Source organism: Moschus berezovskii, chromosome 2 (genome assembly GCF_049115385.1).
Source record: "Moschus berezovskii isolate FMDL1 chromosome 2, NW_MosBer_1.0, whole genome shotgun sequence".
Taxonomy (NCBI): Eukaryota; Metazoa; Chordata; class Mammalia; order Artiodactyla; family Moschidae; genus Moschus; species Moschus berezovskii.
The window spans coordinates 10,285,514-10,307,055 of NC_142461.1; the positions used below are offsets into that span (position 1 = coordinate 10,285,514).

Genomic DNA, 21,542 nt, shown 5'->3' on the forward strand with positions numbered 1-21,542 from the left:
CTTGGCAGTGAAAACACCGATTCCTAACTGCTGGACCACCAGGGAATTCCCTAAAGCCCCTTGCCTTTGATTCTTTGCTTTTTAGCATAGGTACTGTATCTTTTCATCTTCACTATTCCCTCATGACTAGCACAGTGCTGGGTGCCTGGTAAAAATTCAGTTTATGTTTTAAGAAAATTAGTGAATGAATAATGACAATTTATTTGGCTCTTTGGGGGATTCCCTGATAGCTCAGTTGGTAAAGAATCCGCCTGCAATGCAGGAGACCCCTGTTCTATTCCTGGACTGGGAAGATCCGCTGGAGAAGGGATAAGCTACCCACTTCAGTATTCTTGGGCTTCCCTTGTGGCTCAGCTGGTAAAGAATCTGCCTGCAATGCAGGAGACCTGGGTTTGATCCCTGGGTTGGGAAGATCCCCTGGAGAAGGAAAAGGCTTCCTACTCCAGTATTCTAGTCTGTATAGTCCATGGGGTCGCAGAGTCGGGCACGACTGAGTGACTTTCACTTGGGGATTCTTGTAGTGATCATTACTCTAGGAAATTGCATACTGGAGTAATTTATTTACGTATACATAGTGGTTAAGAGTGTACATACAGTTTTGGCTTTGGGTCCCTGCTATGTCTCCAATTTATCAGCTGTGTGATGTGGGAATTGTTTCATATCTATGACTCTGTCTCCTTGTGTGTACAGTGAAGATAGGACGAGCATCTACCATACAAGCTTTTGAGATGATTTTAGCACTGGTTTTCTCCCTTCTCAGAATTGTATCCCCCTAGATCTTTGTGACTTTTTGCCATTCAGCTTAAATGTCATCTTCTCAGAGAACTCCTCTGTATTAGACCAGATTTGTAGTTGTCAGCAACAGAAACCAAGATGATTTTAAGATGATTCTTGAAAGGATATTAAGGAAACTCAATAAAATATCAAGGAAGGCCACAAAGCCAGGCTTGAAGAATGGGCTAGAACAAAGGAAATTAGTTAGCAGCCAGGACCCACAGCCAAAATTATTCACAGAACCAGTCCATGAGGTCACTGCTGCCACTTGCACAGCTTACACCACCACCAGCTGACTGGACCTCAGTGTCAACTATAGCACCCCTTCCTGCCAGCATGGACTCTCCATGGTCCTCTGATTTTTTGACAGCAGATCTCAATTAAGGTCTGGGGCTCATGTGTCTGTTTGCATAGCCTGGGCCATATGCACATACACCAGGTATAGGAGAACCTCTGAAAGAGAATCTTGTCTCCACCATTCTCACTTCCTAGTGAGAGGGCTCTCTACTTCCCACCAAACTCATTGGATGGGAAATTCCCAAAATACAGGAAGGAAGTTCAGATGCAGGAGCTGCAGGAGCAGCCAGACAACTCCAAAATGCACTATATCTTTTTTAGCCTGAAGTCTAAAAGTAGCTCATCAGTCACTCTCTGATCAGCTTGTTTTATTTTCATCATAGCACTTTTCACTACTGGATTGTATTATTATTTGTTATCTATCCCCTCTTGCTAGAATATAGGTACCCTGAGAATAAGGAATTTATCTGTTCTGTTCACTGCTATGTCTCCTAGGTCTGGAATAGTACCTCGCATATAGTAGAAGCTTCTTGTGCTCACTTGTTGAGTGAATAAATGAATGGATGAATAAATGTAAAGCACTTAGCATAATTCTTGGCACATAGTAAGTGCATAATATTTGGCAGCTTACTATTTCTTAGCATATACAAGAGTTTATGTTCCTCTCAAAATAAGGGAAAAGGCTTTATACTTACATTATTTTATTTGACCTTCCCAGTAACCTTCTAAGGAAAAGGGTATTGGGAGGAAAAAGTGAGCCGCCTTCTGGTGAAGCATGCATGGCCCCTTCACTGTTTCAATGCTTCCTGTGATTGTGAGTCACAGGAATGAGCGCCTACTTAGAGATATTAAGAGACTTGACCAAGGCCACATGGCTGGTCTTACTTTATATCAGATATACTCACTGACTTTGGTGTTTTCCATTGTGATAAGCCCCATCTCATATTCTTGGTGATTGTGGGGGCAATTGCTGTTAATATTTTGGCTTTGACTGTTATAACACAAATCAGAGTCAATTGCAGGCCAGTGCTTAATTGATGTCAGTTTGTTCAAATTTATAATTTTAATTTGATAGCCAAGGGCCCCTGGAAAAGCCATCACAGAATTGTAGTTCTTACAATGGCATTGCTGGATGTTCTTGGTGCTTGTAGGTCTTGTGATCCTAGGTAGTGCCCATGACTTCCATATATCCCTGGTAATGCTTACTGAGATGCAGTGCTGGTTGGCTTCCACATTCTAAGGGAAGGTGCTTGCCCTTTTAAGAGCTTGTAATCGCAAAATAGATCATTGAGACATAAGCCCCAAAGAATTCAAGCTGAATGGGAGCATCTAATCAGGCAGCAAGTTTGTTTTTTTTTTCTATTGTCCTACTGTGTGCCTAGCACTAAAGGGAAAAAAGCAATCTCCAATAACATAGTGTTTATAAATGGAGTCTCCTTTTGTGGTTAAATGCCAAAAGGAAGGGAAGGAGTCTGCTCACAGCTCAGGTGGGAAATGTTTGGTTTTAGGAGGGTGTACAAGGGATCTGCAGAAGACCAGGAGGAAAGCCCGGGCCAGGAGATCCAGAAGTGGCTGCAGGGGGTCCTGTTGACTCAGGAGGGTTAGCAGAGAGGCCTGATGGGTCCCCAAGCCATTGTCATAGGGCCATCATGGAGAACAAAGACTGGACCTCCTGTGTGACTCCAGAGGTAGAAACAGGACCAAAAAGTGGGCATAAAAACAGGCAGAACTTTCTTTTAAAATTTTGTGGGTTTATTTTCTCTAGCTGTTTTTTTTTTCTGATTGTAAAATTAATGTGGTTGTATGGAAAAAAATTGAAAACATCAAAAAGTAGAAGGAAAAAGTCAGTCATACTATTTATTATCTAAAGATGGCAATTGTTATTTTTTATATTTCCTTTTTAAAACATAGCTGTGATGATAGTGTTTATTGAAAAAGAAAATACAGGCAATGTGATATAAGCATTTTTCTTTCACAAGTAGCCTTTCTAATGCTGCATTATATCATATGGCCATCCATTATTTAGCTGTTCCTCTATCATTGGAAACCTGGGTGGCTTTATTTATTCATTTTGCTCTTCCAAACTCTGTGATGAGTGTGCTTCAGTTTGGAGCTTTTTTATTTCTCATATTTTGTGCTTTCTTAATGGTAAATTATCAGAAATGGTTTCTCTGTCAGAGTTGTGTAACAAAGAAATAGTTTGTTTCAAGAGGTTCTGAGTATGAAAATCTACCTATCCGGATACTGAAGAAGGTTTTCTTAAAGTTGGACATGGTCACCATTACATTTCTTCTCCACTCTTTGTGAATTTGTTAGAAAGTTGAATGTTCTGTCTGTGATACTGATTTGGTTTGGGGGAGAGCTAAGCTGAAGGTGAAGGATTTTGAAGCATAAATAAGTTACAGACTAGTGGCCACAGATGCATACTGAGCAAGTGAAACTTGACATCTTTCTCTCTGTATGCCTTGTTCTTCCTTTCAGGATGTGTTTCCATCTTCCTTCATACTCATAGTCACACACACACACCCATTTTCTGGAGAAGCACACACGGCTCCTTCAGGTGTTGGTTCCAATATTTCCTGTGGCTGTGAATCAGTTTCTCCCCTGCCCCCTTGACCCTCCAGAGGTTCTTCAACACTATGGAGCAGGGCCAGCGCACCATGTCGTAAATCACAGGCAGTAGCCAGTTTACTGGGTGGGCTGGTGGGGTGTTTTAGGGGTGGAATCAGGGCTCCAAAGCCACCTTTCCGCATCCCCCAAGGTTTGATGATTTTTTTTCCCCCAGGTAATTAAATGTGTGTCTTGTGGACCTGGGCTTGGCTGGAATGCTCAAGGGTCCTGAAGATACTTTTATAGCGTCCTTCTGTTGAACCCATTAAGAGAAGATGGCAAAAGTCAACATAACTAGAGACCTCATCCGTAGGCAGATAAAGGTAAGCAACCCAGGCCCATGATCCAGAACATGAGGTCCTTTTTTCCCCACGGATTTCTTTTATAGCTGAATAAACTGAGGACTAGAATCTGACTTGCCCAAAGTCGCACAACTGATTTAATTAGTGACAGACCCAGGACTAGAGCTGAGGTCTCTTGACTGTGATCTTCTTTTACCCAAGAACGTGGAATGCATGGAGATTCCTCTGTCCAAGCACCTGTACCTGGGCTCCTGAGATTGATGGAGTCTGGTGAGGGAGGGGAGCATGAGTGTACACATCTCTGAGGCGGGGGGTGCAGCGGAAGTAAGTAAGTAGAGCTTCTTCATGTTGCTCTGGCTGCTCAGATAAACCTGGGAGAGTCCTAATCCCACTTTAGCTTAAGCTCTCTCTTCTCTTCTTCGAGGGTCTCCTGTTCCAAAGCCTGCACCTCTTCTCTGCGGTTTGTACATGGAAGACACTCTAGTACTGTGAGATGAATGATGACTGGGCAGTCACACTCATTTAGTTATGTAGCCCAGACTTTGTCAGGGAGGCCCTCAGTAAAGGAACACAGGGGTTTAATGGAGGAGATTCAACCAGGCAAGATGTGCTTTTGAAATAAGAGCCCCAGGCTGGGGTCAGGAGCTTGTAATCTCACTGCCCTAATTAACTACCTGCATGACTTCAGTCACTTCCCCTCCTTGTGCCGCAGTTTTCCACTGTTAAACGATAGTAATGTCTGTCTGTCTGTCTGCAGGCTAATCTTGAGGATAAAATCTAAAAGAACCTGAGAAAGTTCTTTGTAAAGTTTCGGTGCCAAAAATCTTTAAAAAATTAAGTGGTGTGCAGCATAAAGTGTGGTCACCATCTAGAAGGACTGAGTATATGCCTCTTCTTGAGCCATGTACTTGGTGCATGTTAGTCTGTGTGTCATGTATTTTGCCCCGCATCCTTTTGCAGCTTTGTCCACTTGTCGGGGCATTTTCTTGGTTTGATTTCATTAGACTGGGTGGCCCTCAAGGACCAGGACTAATTCCTAGAGGCACAGAGTCACAGAATTGGAGGACTATGCAAATTATTTTTCTCTTTTGTATATATCCTGCAATACGTGTCCTAAAGATGATGCCCACCTTCTTTAACCTAAATATGGAAACATTCCCTATTTGTTGTTTCAGGTTTGTTTTTTTTTTTTTTTTGGAACCTAACAATTGGGACTTAGTGCTTAATTATGTACTCACTTCTGTTCACTAATCCCTGCTGAAGTACAGTATAAGCTCCTGCAGGTCAGTTTCTTGTTCTCTTTTTCTAGCTCTAGCCCAGCACATTGCTGTATATGTAGTAGGAACATAGTAAATCATGTTACATTTGAATCAGTTGAACCTCAGAGTTTGTTTCTGTCCTTCAGGAGCGGGGTGCCCTGAGCTTTGAGCGGCGCTACCATGTCACTGATCCCTTTATCAGACGGCTGGGCCTGGAAGCAGAGCTGCAGGTAAGAAATCCAGTTTGCACCCTAGATGCAGATGATTGGTTCTCCACTCTCTGCCTGCCGAGAATCCTCCTGGCACTGTTCAAGGCATAAACAGTTTTTCTCTGTAGGTCATACCTGAAGGTTACCTCTCCTTTATAGCAGCTTTATTAGGCACAGAAATCTGAATCAAGATTAGTGATTGACACAGTCACACAGAAGCTGTTTTTTTGTCATATTATTTCCTTGGTGCTTGGAAAGGAAAAAGACTATTGAATTTCTTTCATACTGCTGTTTTTACTGTTGGCTTGGACAGTTAAGATTCTTACCTTTGTATATGAATTTAGAGTTTACAAAGTGTTTTCTCTCTCATGTACACGCACACATACATGCTTTCTCATTTTAGCTTCAGAGAAATGCTGTGGGAGGTAGACAGGAAATAGATACATATTAAAAAAAAAGTGACTTAGAAAAACTCAGCACCTTGTCTAGTGTTGTCCTGTCCAGTCCATGGAGAGTCAGGTTTAGAGTCCAGAAGTTGAGCTTTTTCATTGTGTCAGACATAAAAACAGTCCATAATGTTAGTTTCATTCCCTTTCCTTCCTCAAGATCATGTCCTGAATCCAACTTTTAGCTGTCCTGTCCAACTTAGTGTCATTGTTGGTTCCTTCACATTAATGTTTATAAGTGATTGTGTTGATCTTAGAAAAAGATTAGAAAGGAAATTATTGAATACTGACAGGGTTATCTGGAGGTAGTGAAATTATAGATGATTGTTAATTGCTTTCTTTTCATTATAAACTTTTATCCCTTATAAAATATGACTACACCAATAGTAATATGGAAAAGAGAACTAGAAATTGCATCTTATTCCCACCTCCCTAATATAGTTACTATTAGCATTTTATATACTTTGTTGTATCTCTTGCATATTTTCACAGAATCGTAATCACACTTTGATTTGATAATTTTTTCTATAATAAACCTTTTCTCTGTGCTACCAAGTAGTCCTCACAACTTTCACTGAAAATTTTTTTCTGATTATAGAAGTAGTACATATCATAGTGGAAAATATGGAATCGACAGAAATATATAAGAAGAAAACAAAATCACTTTTAATTCTTCCATCCAGAAATAAACATTGTTACTGTTTGGAATATTACTTTTGTGTATTATGAAGCAGAATGCTCATTAGGAGATGGGCATTAAAGTTGGATAAATTTAGTTTCAAGACCTATCCTCTCTCCAGCTATATGTGCAAGTTACCCCTCATTTCCTGATCTTGAAATGGAACAATAGCTGAGAACTGTTGTGACGATTAAATGAGGTGATTTTATAAAGTGATTAATACAATACCTGGATCATAGTAAGGTAGTTCAGTAAATAACAATTATTATTATTAAGTCTTCCAGTTTTTTTAATGCTTTATAAATTTTTTTTCTACAGAATTGGGCTTATACCATTTACACAGTTTGTTACACTCTTTTATACTTTTATTTCCCCATATCCCATGGACGGAAGACCCTGGTGGGCTACAGTCCATAGGGTTGCAGAGTCAGACACGACTGGAGCGACTTAGCACACACGCACATATCTCTAAAAAGTCTCTGAACCACATGAGTTTGTAAATATATTGTATTATTTCTCCTTTGTTTCTTTCCATATTTCCTTTAGAATATAAAGCACCTCTGTTTAGTGCAGTTGGGGGTGGTGCATGGGAAGTTTTACCTCCGAGGGGACATTTGGTAATGTCCAGAAACAATTTTGGCTGTGAAAACTAGAAGAGCTCTACTGGCATACAGTGAACAGAGTGTAGGGATGCTGCTCAACATCCTACAGTCAGAGTGCAACAAAGAACGTGCAGCACAGGATTAGCAGCGCCCAGTGCCAATAATGCCAAGGCTGAGAAACCCCGCTCGGGGGGTGCTGAGCAGGCAGTTCCCGCCAGCTGGCTGGGCCTCCACCCAACCCGTATTGTCTCTACTATCTCTTCCTGGTCTGATAACTTTGTCCACAATAGACTTGGAAACTTTAGTGAACACAAAACAGGATTCTATGATTCCCAAAGATTTGGCACTCAAATACAAAAATATGTTAAGGTGAATGAACTGTTTGAATTTACACCTGGCCGAAGGCAGCCTTGTTGGGGACCTGTAGTAGCAGTGCACAACATGAAGGGATGCTCACAGGTTTAGATGTTAAAACAAACATCCCAGCTTTGCCACTTGTGCGGCTTAGAGAAGTCAGAGCAGATGGAAAGAAGACTGGGAGGAAAAATAGGCTTATGAGAGAATTAGGGATTCTCCATAAAGTTGGGAAGCCTGTTGGATAGCTTTGTGGAGATGTCAGATAGACTGTTGATGGTGCTAACTGGGGGAGAGCTCTGGACCATAGGGAGAAATTCAGAGACTTCAGCTATCCATTTAGGCTTCAAGAATAGAGTCCAAGATCTAACTCTTAGAGATACTACAGCTGTCAGAATTGATTACAACCTAAGGAGATTGAACAGTTAACCACCAAATAGTCCATGAAGTGGATCGGAAACAAAACCAGGAGAGTGTAAGGAGAGTATTTCAAGAAAGGAGTGGTCAGTTTTACTCAGTGCTTTGGAAAGTTTGAATGAAAGTGAAAGTGAAGTCGGTCAGTCCTGTCCAACTCTTTGGGACCCTATGGACACCAGGCTCCTCCGTCCATGGGATTTTCTAGGCAAGGGTACTGGAGTGGGTTGCCATTTCCTTCTCCAGGGAATCTTCCTGACCCAGGGATCGAACCCAGGTCTCCTGCATTGTAGACAGATGCTTTACCTTCTGAGCCACCAGGGAAGTCCAAAGTTTGAATAAGTGGGGGCAAAACAGTGACTGTGGCCTTACCTAGAGCAGTTTTATTGGAGTGGTGAGAATAGATACTAGACGGAAGGAGTAAGATGGACATGAAGGAGTGCAGTAGCAAGTAATGGTAGTGGTTTCGCCGCTTAAGTCGTGTCCAACTCTTGCAACCCCATGGACTGTAGCTTGCCAGGCTCCTCTGTCCATGGGATTCTCCAGGCAAGAATTCTGGAGTGGGTTACCATTTCCTTCTCCAGGGAATCCTCCCAACCCAGGAATCAAACCCAGGTCTCCTTCATTGCAGGCAGATTCTTTACTTACTGAGCTATGAGGGAAGCCCATAGCAAGTAGGCAACTCTATATTTTAAAAACAATTTTTAGGAAATTCTCTCATAGTCCCATGGTTAAGACTCGGTGCTTTCACTGCCGTGGGTCTGGGTTCATTCTCTCATTGAGGAGCTGAGATCCCACAACTGCACAAAATTTTAAAGAGGGTGATTAAATTTTATCTATTTATTTAGTTATTGCACACTTTTCCCCTAGATGAAAGGAAAGATAGGATGTAAGCAGTAAAAAGGGTAAACAGTTGCAGGAAGGGGGACCCCTTCCAGGGCCAGAGAGTGGGCTCTTGTCTAACACTCAGAAACGAATTGTCCAGGGAGACACACATGCTGACACAGCAAGAGCCTTTATTGGGAAGGGGCGCCCGGGCAGAGAACAGCAGGGTAAAGGAGCCCAAGGGAACTGCTCTGCCCCATGGCTTACATGCTCAGGTTTTATGGTGAGCATGTAAAATGAATGGGTTGTCCCTGGCCAGTCATTCTGACCCAGCGTCCTTCCCGCTGGCACACTCATCACTCAGCCAGGATGAATTCCATGAGAAGGGTTTTTAGAAGTTGATGGAATATACAGACTGGTGTCCCCTCTCTCCTTCTGACTTTTCCCAAACCCTTCCAGCTGGTGGTACCTTGTTAGTTCTATTTTGTTCACTAGGACCTCCTGTTGTAAGAAAACTCTTACTGTTGTGCCTGGCCATGGTGGGAGGTTTTGATAAGTGGTTCCCCTAACAAAATTGTAAAAGATAGCCTTCTCTTGTCTCTACACCTCCTCTTCACCATTTTTTCTTCAGCTCACTGCCTGGACAGTGGACTTGCACAGATGTATAGAGTCTCTCTTGTCCTGCTCTCTTCTGTTTGAGTTTAACCAGTGGGGAGTCTTTCAGGAGATTGGAGGACGAAGACATCTGGTTTTTTTTCCCATTGTTTCCACCCTTCACAGTCACTTTTGTTTTGTTTTTGTATTTGTTTTCCAGCTCAATTGAGCTGTGTAGACAATTCTTGAAGGACTTTGTTTACCAAAGGAAGCGGAGAAATGGGGCTGTAGCTGGAGGGGCATATGGGATCAAAGGAGGGATTTGTAAGAACGGGAAGAAATACTAGAGCTTGTTTGTATGTTGATAAGAGAGAAAGGGATTGAGGATACAGGCTTAGAACAGAATAACTGAAGGAGCAAAGTCCTAAGGAAGATTGGCGGGCTTAGGATTCAGAGTTGGAGCAGAGCACTCAGCCTTTGATAAGTGCAAAGACATTTCTATCATTGTTACAAGGTCCAGTGGGTCTGGGGCCAAAAGAAGCATGAAAAGTGAAAATGTTAGTTATGTCCTACTCTTGGCAACCCCATAGACAGTAGCCCCCCAGGGTCCTCTGTCCATTGAATTCTCCAGGCAAGAAACTGGAGTGGGTCGCCATTCCCTTCTCCAGGGGATCTTCCTGACCCAGGGATCAAACCCAAATCTCCTGTGGCTCCTTGCTGGTGGATTGTTTACCCGCTGAGCCACCAGGGAAGCATAGACTGTGATAATTTTAAATTTCAACCCTTAAGTACAGATCTCTTCAGTATATGGGGTAGGAAGAATCCATAAAGTGCTGCTGCTGCATACTGAATTATGATGGTTGTCTTGAGGAAAAGCACTTGTTCAGTTGTTTTGAGTTGTAAGCTCAACTGGACATTTTTTTCATGGAACACCATCTGAAAGAATGGCTAGCAGACGAAAACTGTGGTTATTCAAATATGGGTATTTGGCAGACATTTTCTTTAAAATGAATGAAGTAAACTGTCACTTCAAAAAGAACAACTGACAGTATTTGTTGCCAAGGATAAAATTTGAGCTTTAAAGAGAAAAAAAAAAAAGAATATAGGAAAACTTATGTTTGCCACCAAGAGCTTGATAGCTTCGCAATACTTAAAAAAAATTATTTATTTGGCTCTACCAGGTCTTAGCTGCAGCATGCAGCATCTTTTAGTTGTGGCATGTCAGATCTAGCTTCCTGACCAGAGATGAAACCTGGGCCCCCAGCATTGGGAACGCAGAGTCTTAGCCACTGGACCACTGGGAAAGTCCCTTCTTAATACTTTAAAAGACTTTTTGATGAGAACTGCAAGGAGATCCAACCAGTCCATTCTGAAGGAGATCAGTCCTGGGTGTTCATTGGAAGGACTGATGCTAAAGCTGAAACTGCAGTACTTTGGCCACCTCATGCGACGAGTTGACTCACTGGAAAAGACTCTGATGCTGGGAAAGATTGAGGGTGGGAGGAGAAGGGGACGACAGAGAATGAGATGGCTGGATGGCATCACCGACTCTGTGGACATGAGTTTGAGTGAACTCCAGGAGTTGGTGATGGACAGGGAGGCCTGGCGTGCTGTGATTCATGGGGTCACAAAGAGTCGGACACGACTGAGCGACTGAACTGAACTGAACTGAACTTTTAAAAATGCTTTATGGTCATTTTCTTCCCTTGTTTTGTTTCCCACCCATTATCACATGTGTGTGTTGGTCGCTCAGTTGTGTCCAACTCTTCACAACCCCGTGGACTGTAGCCCACAGGCTCCTCTGTCCATGGAATTCTCCAGGCAAGAATACTGGAGTGGGTTGCCATTCCCTTCTCCAGGGGCTCTTTCCAACCTAGGAATTAAACCTGGGTCTCCTGCATTGCAGGCACATTTTTTACCATCTAAGCCATCGCAGAATCCCTTATCACATATGGACCCCATTTCATTTAACCAGAGTTTGATATGGGGCATTAAGAAGAGGTGATATTATAAGGGTTGGGGGTGGAATAAAAGAGGTAAAATCAACAGTAAAAGCTCCTGCCTTTTGTGGTTATTGATTATAATGTTTTCCTCTTACTGTCTGGGGGAATTTTTTCTCCTGGATTTCCTAATTTACTATTTTGTATACTTTTTGAAAAAGGCAAAAGGTAATTCCAAGAGAACTTGTAGGATATAGTGCTGAACATTTAGTAGAGGTTCACTAAAAGCCTATTGGTTTGATTGGCTTTTAAAATTTTCTATTTTAGAGCTAGTTTAAAAGTTTAAAAAGGTCATCTCCTTTCCACTGTTTTTCTCAGCCACCAAATGCACTCTCCTGGAATCAACTAACATACTCAATTTCAGTATCCTTCCAGATAAATTTTATTTATTTTTATGTCGATTCTCACCTTTCCTCACAAATGTTAAGCCTAACAGATTTACTACTTTGTATCTTACTTTTGAATTTCAAAATATACTTTCTTGATTTTACCATATCAGTACATAAAGATGTCTCTAATATCTAATTTTTTCATGGCTTCAGAGTATTGTGTTGTATGAGTATAGTATAAATTATTTAAATTGTCCCTGTTGTTGGATATGTAGATTACTTACGATCTTTTGTATGGACAGTGTTATTCCTTGCAGCATCATTTGGCATATGTGGGTGTTTATCTTTAGAATGCTGCTGCTGCTAAGTCGCTTCAGTCGTGACCGACTCTCTGCGACCCCATGACAGCAGCCCACCAGGCTCCCCCGTCCCCGGGATTCTCCAGGCAAGAACACTGGAGTGGGTTGCCATTTCTTTCTCCAATGCATGAAAGTGAAAAGTGAGAGTGAAGTCGCTCAGTCATGTCCGACTCTTAGCTACAAATAGAATTAGCAGGTCAGAGAGTGTATCCACCTGTAATTTTGATAAATATTAACAAACTTGCCTTTCATGGAATTTGCACAGTTTATCAATTTATACTCAAAGCATCAATTTACACTCTTATCACACTTCTTCACTCTTAAACATAGTATTCAATAAACAATTGTTCTCTCAATCCCAACCTCTTCTCCCCAACGTGTCCATCATTCTGAGAGATTTCACATACAAGTGAAATACAGTGGGCCAGAGAGATCTCAACTTGGCTTCCTAAGAGAAATGTAGTCTAGGCTGATACCTGAAATATGGATGGAAGGAGCTAACTAGGTTTGAGGGAGATAGGAAGAGACTGAGCGACTTCACTTTCACCACATTGGAGAAGGAAATGGCAACCCACCCCAGTGTTGTTGCCTAGAGAATCCCAGGGACGGGGTACCCTGGTGGGCTGCTGTCTACGGGGTCGCACAGTCGGACACGACTGAAGCAACTTAGCAGCAGCAGCAGCAGCAGGAAGAGAAAAGTTCTAGACTGGGAGAACAGCACTTGAGTGAGACAAAAGAGAGTAGAGGGTACTTGGTTCAAGAGAACAGCTAGTCACAGATACAGATGGAAAAAGGATATAGGTGAGGTTGGTGGGATGAGTGTGAGGGGATGCTTCATAATGAAGAGTGTTGTAAGCTGTATTGAAGATTGTTGATTTTATCCTCAGAGCAGTGGAGAGCTATTAGAGTGGTCCGTACCACGTAAGCAACATGATCAGAATGAAGGTTGTTCTTGTTTTTCATTTAAAATTGCCTTTAAAATGAAGATTGCTGACATTTAAACTGTGGACAACTAGACCACTTAAGAGACAGTTGTAGTGATTCAGGAAGAAGTAATTGGTTACTTGAACCTAGATAGTAGTAGTTTGGATGGAGAGAAGTCAGTGAATTTGAAAGACATGTAAGAGGTAGAATTTACAGAATTCTTGATGATTGAATGTGAAAAGTTAGGAAAAGAGAGGAGTCAAGGATAAAGTTAAGTTTCTTTTTAGCAGAGTAAATGATAGTTTCATTCACAGAGTTAAAGAGCACTGGAGAAGAAATAATTTTGAAGGAAAAGATGATAAGCTTGGTTATGACTGTTCTGGAGCTATAGGCCATGTGTCATCTAGTGCTTTCTAGATTGTTGCTGTTCAGCTGCTAAGTTGTGTCTGACCCTTTGCGACCCCATGGACTGCAGCACTCTAGCCTTCCCTGTCCTTTACTATGTTCTAGAGTTTCCTCGGTGTGTATGCCTAGGAGTGCGATTGCTGGATCATATGGCAGTTCTATTTCCAGTTTTTTGAGGAATCTCCACAATGTTCTCCATAGTGGCTGTACTAGTTTGCATTCCCACCAACAGTGTAAGAGGGTTCCCTTCTCTCCACACCCTCTCCAGCGTTTATTGCATGTAGACTTTTGGATAGCAGCCATTCTGACTGGTGTGAAATGGTATCTCATTGTGGTTTTGATTTGCATTTCTCTGATTATGAGGGATGTTGAGCATTTTTTCATGTGTTTGTTAGCCATCTTTATGTCTTCTTTGGAGAAATATCTGTTTAGTTCTTTGGCCCATATTTTGATTGGGTCATTTATTTTTCTGGAATTGAGCTGCAGGAGCTGCTTGTATATTTTGGAGATTAATCCTTTATCAGTTGCTTCATTTGCTATTATTTTCTCCCATTCTGAAGGCTGTCTTTTCACCTTACTTATAGTTTCCTTTGCTGTGCAGAAGCTTTTGATTTTAGCACTCAGCCTTCCTGATGGTCCAGCTCTCACATCTGTACAAGAATACTGGAAAAACCATCACTTTGACTGTACAGACTTTTTTCGGCAGAGTGATGCCTCTGCTTCTTAATATGCTGTCTAGGTTTGCCATAGCTTTTCTTTCAAGGAGCAAACGTCTGTTAATTTCATGGCTGCAGTCACATTCCTCAATGATTTTGGAGTCCAGGAAAATAAAATCTGCCATTGTTGCCGTTTTTCCCCCATCTGTTTGCCATGAAGTGATGGGACTGGATCATTAGTTTTTTGAATGTTGAGCTTTAAGCCAGCTTTTTTCACTGTGCTCTTTTGCCTTTATCAAGAGGTTATTTAGTTCCTCATCACTTTCTGCCATTAGGGTGATATCATCTGCATATCTGAGGTTATTGATATTTCTCTTGGCAGTCTTGATTCCAGCTTGAGCTTCATCCAGCCTGGCATTTCACATGATGTACTCTGCATATAAGTTAAATAAGCAGAGTGACAGTATACAGCCTGGATGTACTCCTTTCCCAATTTTGAATCAGTCCATTGTTCGATGTCTGATTCTAACTGTTGCTTCTAGATAGGTAGTTGGAATACTTGAGTCTGAGCTTAGGAATGAGTTACACAGTGGAGATGTTGATTTGGGAGCAGTGAGCAACATGTACATTGGAACAATGAAAGTAAGTTATGATTGTCATTGAGTGTGTAGAGTAGGAAGAAAGCCTAGGGTAGAGCCATAGGAAGACCAGTATAAGAGCCAGGGGGACAAAGAAGAACATGCAAAGGGTATCAAGAAAGAGCACCTTAAAAAAGAAGAAAAGAAAGAGCAACTAGAGGAGTAGGAAGGAAAACAGAGGTTGATGCCCCAGAACCCAGAAGAGGAAAGTTTCATTGAGAAGGAAGTGTAGTCAGCATCATCAAATACAGCCGGGAACCAGTAAGATAAGGACTGAGAAGTGTCCCTATGATTTAGGGCAAGGAAGCCTCGTGGTCACCTTGACAAGGGCCACTTTTGTGGTATCAGTAGAAGTGGGTTGAGAAATTATTGGAAAACGAGGAAGTAAAAATGTCCAGTATAGACTGCTCTTTCAGCATGGTTATGAAGGGGAAGAAAAATGGACAGCCACAGCTAAATGTGAATTTGGCATCAAGGGATGGCTTTTTAGATTAGAGAACCTTGAGCACGCTTAATCCCAAGGGGAAAGAATCAGAGAAAGGGAAAGTTGAAGACACAGAAAAGTTAAAAGATCATCTAGGGTTGGGATTTTGTCAGATGAAGGTGGGAAGAGAATGATTGTGGTAATGAATCAAATTTTTAGGGGAGTGGGAAGGAAGTCAAGATATGAGTAGCTTGTAAGGGAAGAATAGAGTGATTGGATCTGAAGGACTTGTTAAGGATAAGAATCATTGAGGAATGATATATATTCTCTTTTTTTCACTTACTAACATATCTTGAAAATCACCCAGGTCAGTTCAGAGAGTTCTTTTTTTTTCGTTTGTTTTTTGGCTCTGCCTTGCAATTTGTGGGACCTTACTTCCCTGACCAGGGATCAAACCCAGGCCCATGGCAGTGAAAGTGCTGAATCTTAGCCACTAGACCTCTGGGAAATCCCTCATGGAGCTCTTTTTCACAGCTGCATGGTAGTCTATTAATAGTATGTAGATAAAGCAAGGCTAAGTCAGTGAATTTCCCATGTATGGGCTCTTACAGTTGTTTCTAATAGTTTGTGCTACAACGCCATAATGAATAAACTTGTGTATATGGTTTTAGTATTGCTGGAGATATATCTTCAGGGTAAAAACCTAGAAGTGGGAGTACTGACCAAAGGGTAAATGTATGTGTGATTTTGTTAGCTATTGCCACATTTTCCTCCATGGGAGTTACACCATTTTGCCTTCCTAGTAGCGGTGCATGACAGCACCTGTTTCTCCACAACTTACCAACAGATTGGGGGGTTGAGCTTTAGAATATTTTACCATTCTAGCAGGTGAAACATGGTATCTCAGTAGAGTTTCAGATTACATTTCTGAGTGGGCTTCCATGGTGGATCAAATGGTAAAGAATCTGCCAGCAATACAGGAGACCCAGGTTGGATCCATGGGTCAGGAAGATCCCGTGGAGAAGGGAATAGCAACCCACTCCAATATTCTTTCCTGGAGAATTCCATGGACAGAGGAGCCTGGAGAGCTATAGTCCATGGGGTCTTAGAGAGTCAGACACAACTAAACGACTAACACACATGAGTGAAATGGAATATCTTTTTTTAATGTATGTAAGGGCTTCCCTTGTGGCTCAGCTGATAAAGAATCCGCCTGCAGTGCAGGAGACCTGGGTTCAATCCCTGGGTTGGGAAGATCCCCTGGAGAAGGGAATGGCTACCCACTCCAGTATTATGGCCTGGAGAATTTCATGGGCTGTGTAGTCTGTGGAGTCGCAAGGAGTCGGACACGACTGAGTGACTTGCACTTTCATACAAGTGTTGTTTTAATATAATTTTGCCAAGTTTGGTATAATGAAGGAGAGTAAGAATTTATATATTTAACTGCATATTTTTTCAAACATAAGTATAGACTGGATAAGCAGAGACTAATGCAATTGGTCATCTCTAGGGGATAGAAGGCATAGAGTGGAGGGGTAGAGAAAAGGGAATAACACTTCTGGACCTTTTTGTAGAATTTTTACTTTTATAACCACATTGAGGTTTTACACATTCAAAAAGTAAAATAAAGTTGGCAGAGATGGGGAAAGGGATATCAACTAACTCAAGTAATTTTTGACACAGTACTTTGACTATAAGTATTCTTTAACGGTATATATTTTGAAGACAAACTAAAGAAATCTTGATTGAACTCTAGTTAGTAAGTTTGTCATTTGTAGTGCTATTGCTGAAGCAGTTCTGTGACTATTTTGGGTTTGTTGCAGAACTGAGCAATGGGTAAATATGTCAGTGTTGTTGGGGTAAATTGATCAATGTATAATAAATATAATATTGATAACAATGTTATCAGTGTTGTTCCCTTCTCACTGTAGAAGGAGGGAAATTCAAATATGGAATAGGCAAAAGAAGAACTCTGAGGTATTGAATTGGAATTATTAGTATCAGTATGAATTCATGGGTGTTTTGCTTTTTTTTCCGGCCACACAGCTTGTGGGATCTTAGTTCCCCAACCAGGGATTGACCTTGGGCCCCAGCAGTGAAAGCACCAGATCCTAACCACTGGACTGCCAGGGAATTCCTGAATTCATAATTTTAAAATACATGTATTTTAGCATTATTATATATTATTATTTATATATTATTTCTAGCTCTATCTTCTGAGAAGGGTCCAAGAAGTAATGATACCTCAATAGCCATGAGTTACTGGTTTCTAAAAAGAACTAGGGGTTCTTGGAGGAGTGATTGATTCAAGTCTGGGACAGCCATGAGCCTCCAACATCTTGTAGCAGAGGATTAACAGAAAGTGAAGAAGTAAAAATGATAGGGGCTTATCATAAGGACACAGAAGCCAGCTTGAAAGGCATGCTACTGGCCAAACCCGTTGCAGTTTGAGCATCAGGATGAATAATGACAATAATGAATTAAAACCCACTGAATAAAAAATACCTGAGTTTGTGCTGGTAAGAGAGACAGAGAAAGAAGGGGAGGAGAGAAAGGGGGGAGGAACCCACTTAATTCTAGTAGATTGTGGTGGTGGTTTAATCTCTAAGTCGTTTCTGACTCCTGTGACCCCATGGACTGTAATCTGCCAGGTTCCTCTGTCCATGGGATTCTCCAGGCAAGCATACTGGAGTGGGTGGCCATTTCCTTCTCCACGGGATCTTACCAATCCAAAAATCGAACCCAGATCTCCTGCATTGTTGGTAGATTGTTTACCAGCTGAGCCTCAAGGGAAGCCTAAATTGAGAAATGAAACATTGGTAAAATCACAGATTTATAAGCATCATACCAAATCAGTAATTGATTCAGACAAAAATAATCAGTGAGTTATCGAATCTTTGGGTGGAAATTGATGTTTGCACAGTGTAAAAGTATTTTCTCACAGACAACAAAAGGGAAAATAGTAACGTTAGAATGGAGAAACCTGGTCTGTCTGTACTCAGTCTCATCCAACTCTTTGCAACCCTGGGGGGTGTAGGCTGCCAGGCTCCTCTGTCCATGGGATTTTCTAGGCCAGAACACTGGAATGGGTTGCCATTTCCTCCTCCAGGGGATCTTCCTGACCCAGGGATCAAACCCACATCTCCTGCACCCTCTGCACTGGCAGGTGGATTCTTTATCACTGCGCCAGCTGGGAAGCCAGAGAAACCTGGTGGATGCTGCCTTCAGCATCAGGTGCCGCCCGACAGTGTGCGCTGAGTAGGACACAAAATCACCTGGGTGTGGGTCTGTCAAAATGCAGACCCACGTTAACCATTTTCTAAAACTAGTCACGAGGAAGTAATCAGACAAATCCAAGCCCAGAACAGCTGACATAGGATTCAGAAATGTCAGTGTCAGAAAAACTAAAGGACTGAGGAACTGTTCCACATTAAAGGAGACTAAAAGGAAAATGACAGCTAAATGCAGCATGTGATTCTGGATTGGATCCTGGATCAGCAGAATCAAAGGGATAATATTGGGACAGTTGATGAAATGTGAATGTAGACTATGTATTGTGTCAATGTCAAATTTCTTCTCAGATGGTTCAAGGGGAAGAAAAAGGGGTGTATGTGTAGAGAGAGGAGTGGGGAGACAAACGTTAGCAGTTAATGAATTAGGGGAAAGATGTGTATGGGTGTTTTTGCACTATTCTTGTTCCTTTTTTATATGTTTGTAATTGTTTCAAAACTGAGAGTTTAAAATGTTCATTAAGAAAATATGAAGAAGTGTTGTAGTGGCAGCAACTTAGGAAGAGAGACCAAAGAGAGGTCAAGATTAGAAGATTGAAGTTTAATGTTGGTTAGGATAAGTTGTAAGTTGTTCTGGCATATAGACCAAAACACTTCTCTGTATTCCTCGGACACCTTTGCTGAGCGTTCCTCAGTTCAGTTCAGTTCAGTTCAGTTGCTCAGTCGTGTCCGACTCTCCGCGACCCCATGAATCACAGCACACCAGGCCTCCCTGTCCATCACCAACTCCCAGAGTTCACTCAAACTCATGTCCACAGAGTCGGTGATTCCATCCAGCCATCTCATTCTCCGTCGTCCCCTTCTCCTCCCACCCCCAACCTTTCCCAGCATCAGAGTCTTTTCCAGTGAGTCAACTCGTCACATGAGGTGGCCAAAGTATTGCAGTCTCAGCTTTAGCATCAGTCCCTCCAATGAACATCCAGGATTGATCTCCTTTAGAATGGACTGGTTGGATCTCCTTGCAGTATAAAGGACTCTCAAGAGTCTTCTCCAACACCATAGTTCAAAAGCATCGATTCTTCGGCGATCAGCTTTCTTCACAGTCCAACTCTCACATCCATACATGACCACGGGAAAAACCATAGCCTTGACTAGACGGACCTTTGTTGGCAAAGTGATGTCTCTGCTTTTTAATATACTATCAAGGTTGGTCATAACTTTCCTTCCAAGGAGCAAGCGTCTTTTAATTTCATGGCTGCAATCAGCATCTGCAGTGATTTTAGAGCCCAAAAAAATAAAGTCTGACACTGTTTCCACTGTTTTTCCATCTATTTCCCATGAAGTGATGGGACCAGATGCCATGATCTTTGTTTTCTGAATGTTGAGCTTCAAGCCAACCTTTTCACTCTCCTCTTTGACTTTCATCAAGAGGCTTTTGAGTTCCTCTTCACTTTCTGCCATAAGGGTAGTGTCATCTGCATATCTGAGATTACTGATATTTCTCCCAGCAGTCTTGATTCCAGCTTGTGCTTCTTCCAGCCCAGCGTTCCTCATGATGTACTCTGTATATAAGTTAAATAAGCAAGGTGACAATATACAACCTTGACGTACACCTTTTCCTATTTGGAACCAGTCTGTTGTTCCATGTCCAGTTCTAACTGTTGCTTCCTGACCTGCATACAGGTTTCTCAAGAGGCAGGTCAGGTGATCTGGGATTCCCGTCTCTTTCAGAATGTTCCACAGTTTATTGTGATCGACACAGTCAAAGGCTTTGGCATAGTCAATGAAGCAGAAATAGATGTTTTTCTGAAACTCTCTTGCTTTCTCCATGATCCAGCAAATGTTGGCAATTTGATCTCTCATCCCCCTTTAGTTATATGTGCTAGCTCATCTTGTCTCAGTGAGTTTTGTCCTAACCAGACAGGAGCCAGAAACCCTGCAGTTTGTGACCTGCAGTCCTCACTGGAGGCGGGGAGCTGTTTGCTTTCAACATCACTAGGATTTTCCAGGTCTTCCTTAAAGTTCTGATCATCCTTTGATCCATTCTGTTTCTTCCTCTCATGGGATTTCTTGGCACAGTGTTTGGCATTAACACTGAGAGGTAGAGAGAGGGAGAAGAAAGTACCCTCTCTTTACAAATAGGGAGAGTAAACAAGCACTTCCAAGTTCACATGAGTGGTAGAAATGAGATTAGTAAGATTTATATCAGGCCTGCCTGGCCTTAAAGTTTATAGTCTTTCCTACTTCACCCGTGTGTCTACTTTTTTAAAGGCCTTATTAACTAATAGTTCTTAGCTTGGTGGATTTATTCTTCTGCCGTTTTAGTTTTATTAGTAATGTCCTTATAAGTTGCATACATGATATATATCCCAACTTCACAATTGGTTTGATGTTTTTTGTTTCTGTTTTGTTTCTTGTGTAAATTTGAGCATAAATTCACTGGAAACAAGTCATACCAAACTAGTGAGGTTTTCTTTTTGAATATAGTTGGTATGGTAGACCAGGATAGTTTGATAGAGTAACCTGATTCTAACAAAGATTTATCAGAGTTTTTTTTACAATATCAGTTTAGAGAAGGAAACTTGACAACATTTATCAAGTAGTCACCCTGAAAGAAAGAGATGGAGCAGAGAGATCTGACTTTGTGAGAGATTTCAAGGACTGTCCTTTATATCAGGAGTCAACGGATTATGACTTGCTTAAGTTTATGTGTTTTATGTAAGTGTACAGTTCAGTGGGTTTTTTGTTTTGTTTTTTAGTATATTCACAAAGTTGTGCAGCCGTCACCATTACCTTATTCCATACATTTTGATAAGCTCTTTACCCATAGTATTCCCCATCCCCTACCCCTGGCTCCACCCCCTGGCAACCACTCATCTGTTTTCTATCTCTATGGATTTTCCTATTCTGGATACTTCATATGAATGGAATCATATACTGTGTAGCTTTTTGTATCTGACTTCCTCAATACGGGGGCTTCCCTTGTGGCTCAGACAGGTAAAGAATCTCCCTGTAATGTGGGAAACATCAGTTTGATCCCTAGGTCAGGAAGATCCCCTGGAGAAGGGACTGGCTACCCACTCCAGTATTCCTGCCTGGAGAATTCCGTGGACCGAGGAGCCTGGCAAGCTACAGTCCATGGGGCCGCAAAGAGTCAGACATGACTGAGTGACTAACATCTTTTTCATTTCCTTAATATGATAATCTCAAGA

The 21,542-nt window shown here is 41.7% G+C and overlaps 1 protein-coding gene across 4 annotated transcripts in view; it reads left to right on the forward strand.

Moving 5' to 3' along the window:
- The window catches only part of WDTC1 (WD and tetratricopeptide repeats 1), a 63,415-nt gene that overhangs the window by 10,653 nt on the left and 31,220 nt on the right, over positions 1-21,542 (forward strand). For all 4 annotated transcript variants that reach the window (XM_055397679.2, XM_055397677.2, XM_055397680.2 and 1 more), the window contains exons 2-3: positions 3,857-4,004; positions 5,389-5,472. In XM_055397679.2, coding sequence (XP_055253654.1) covers positions 3,957-4,004; positions 5,389-5,472 — 132 coding nt within the window. In that variant the 5' untranslated portion in view covers positions 3,857-3,956. The remainder of the gene's footprint in view (positions 1-3,856; positions 4,005-5,388; positions 5,473-21,542) is intronic.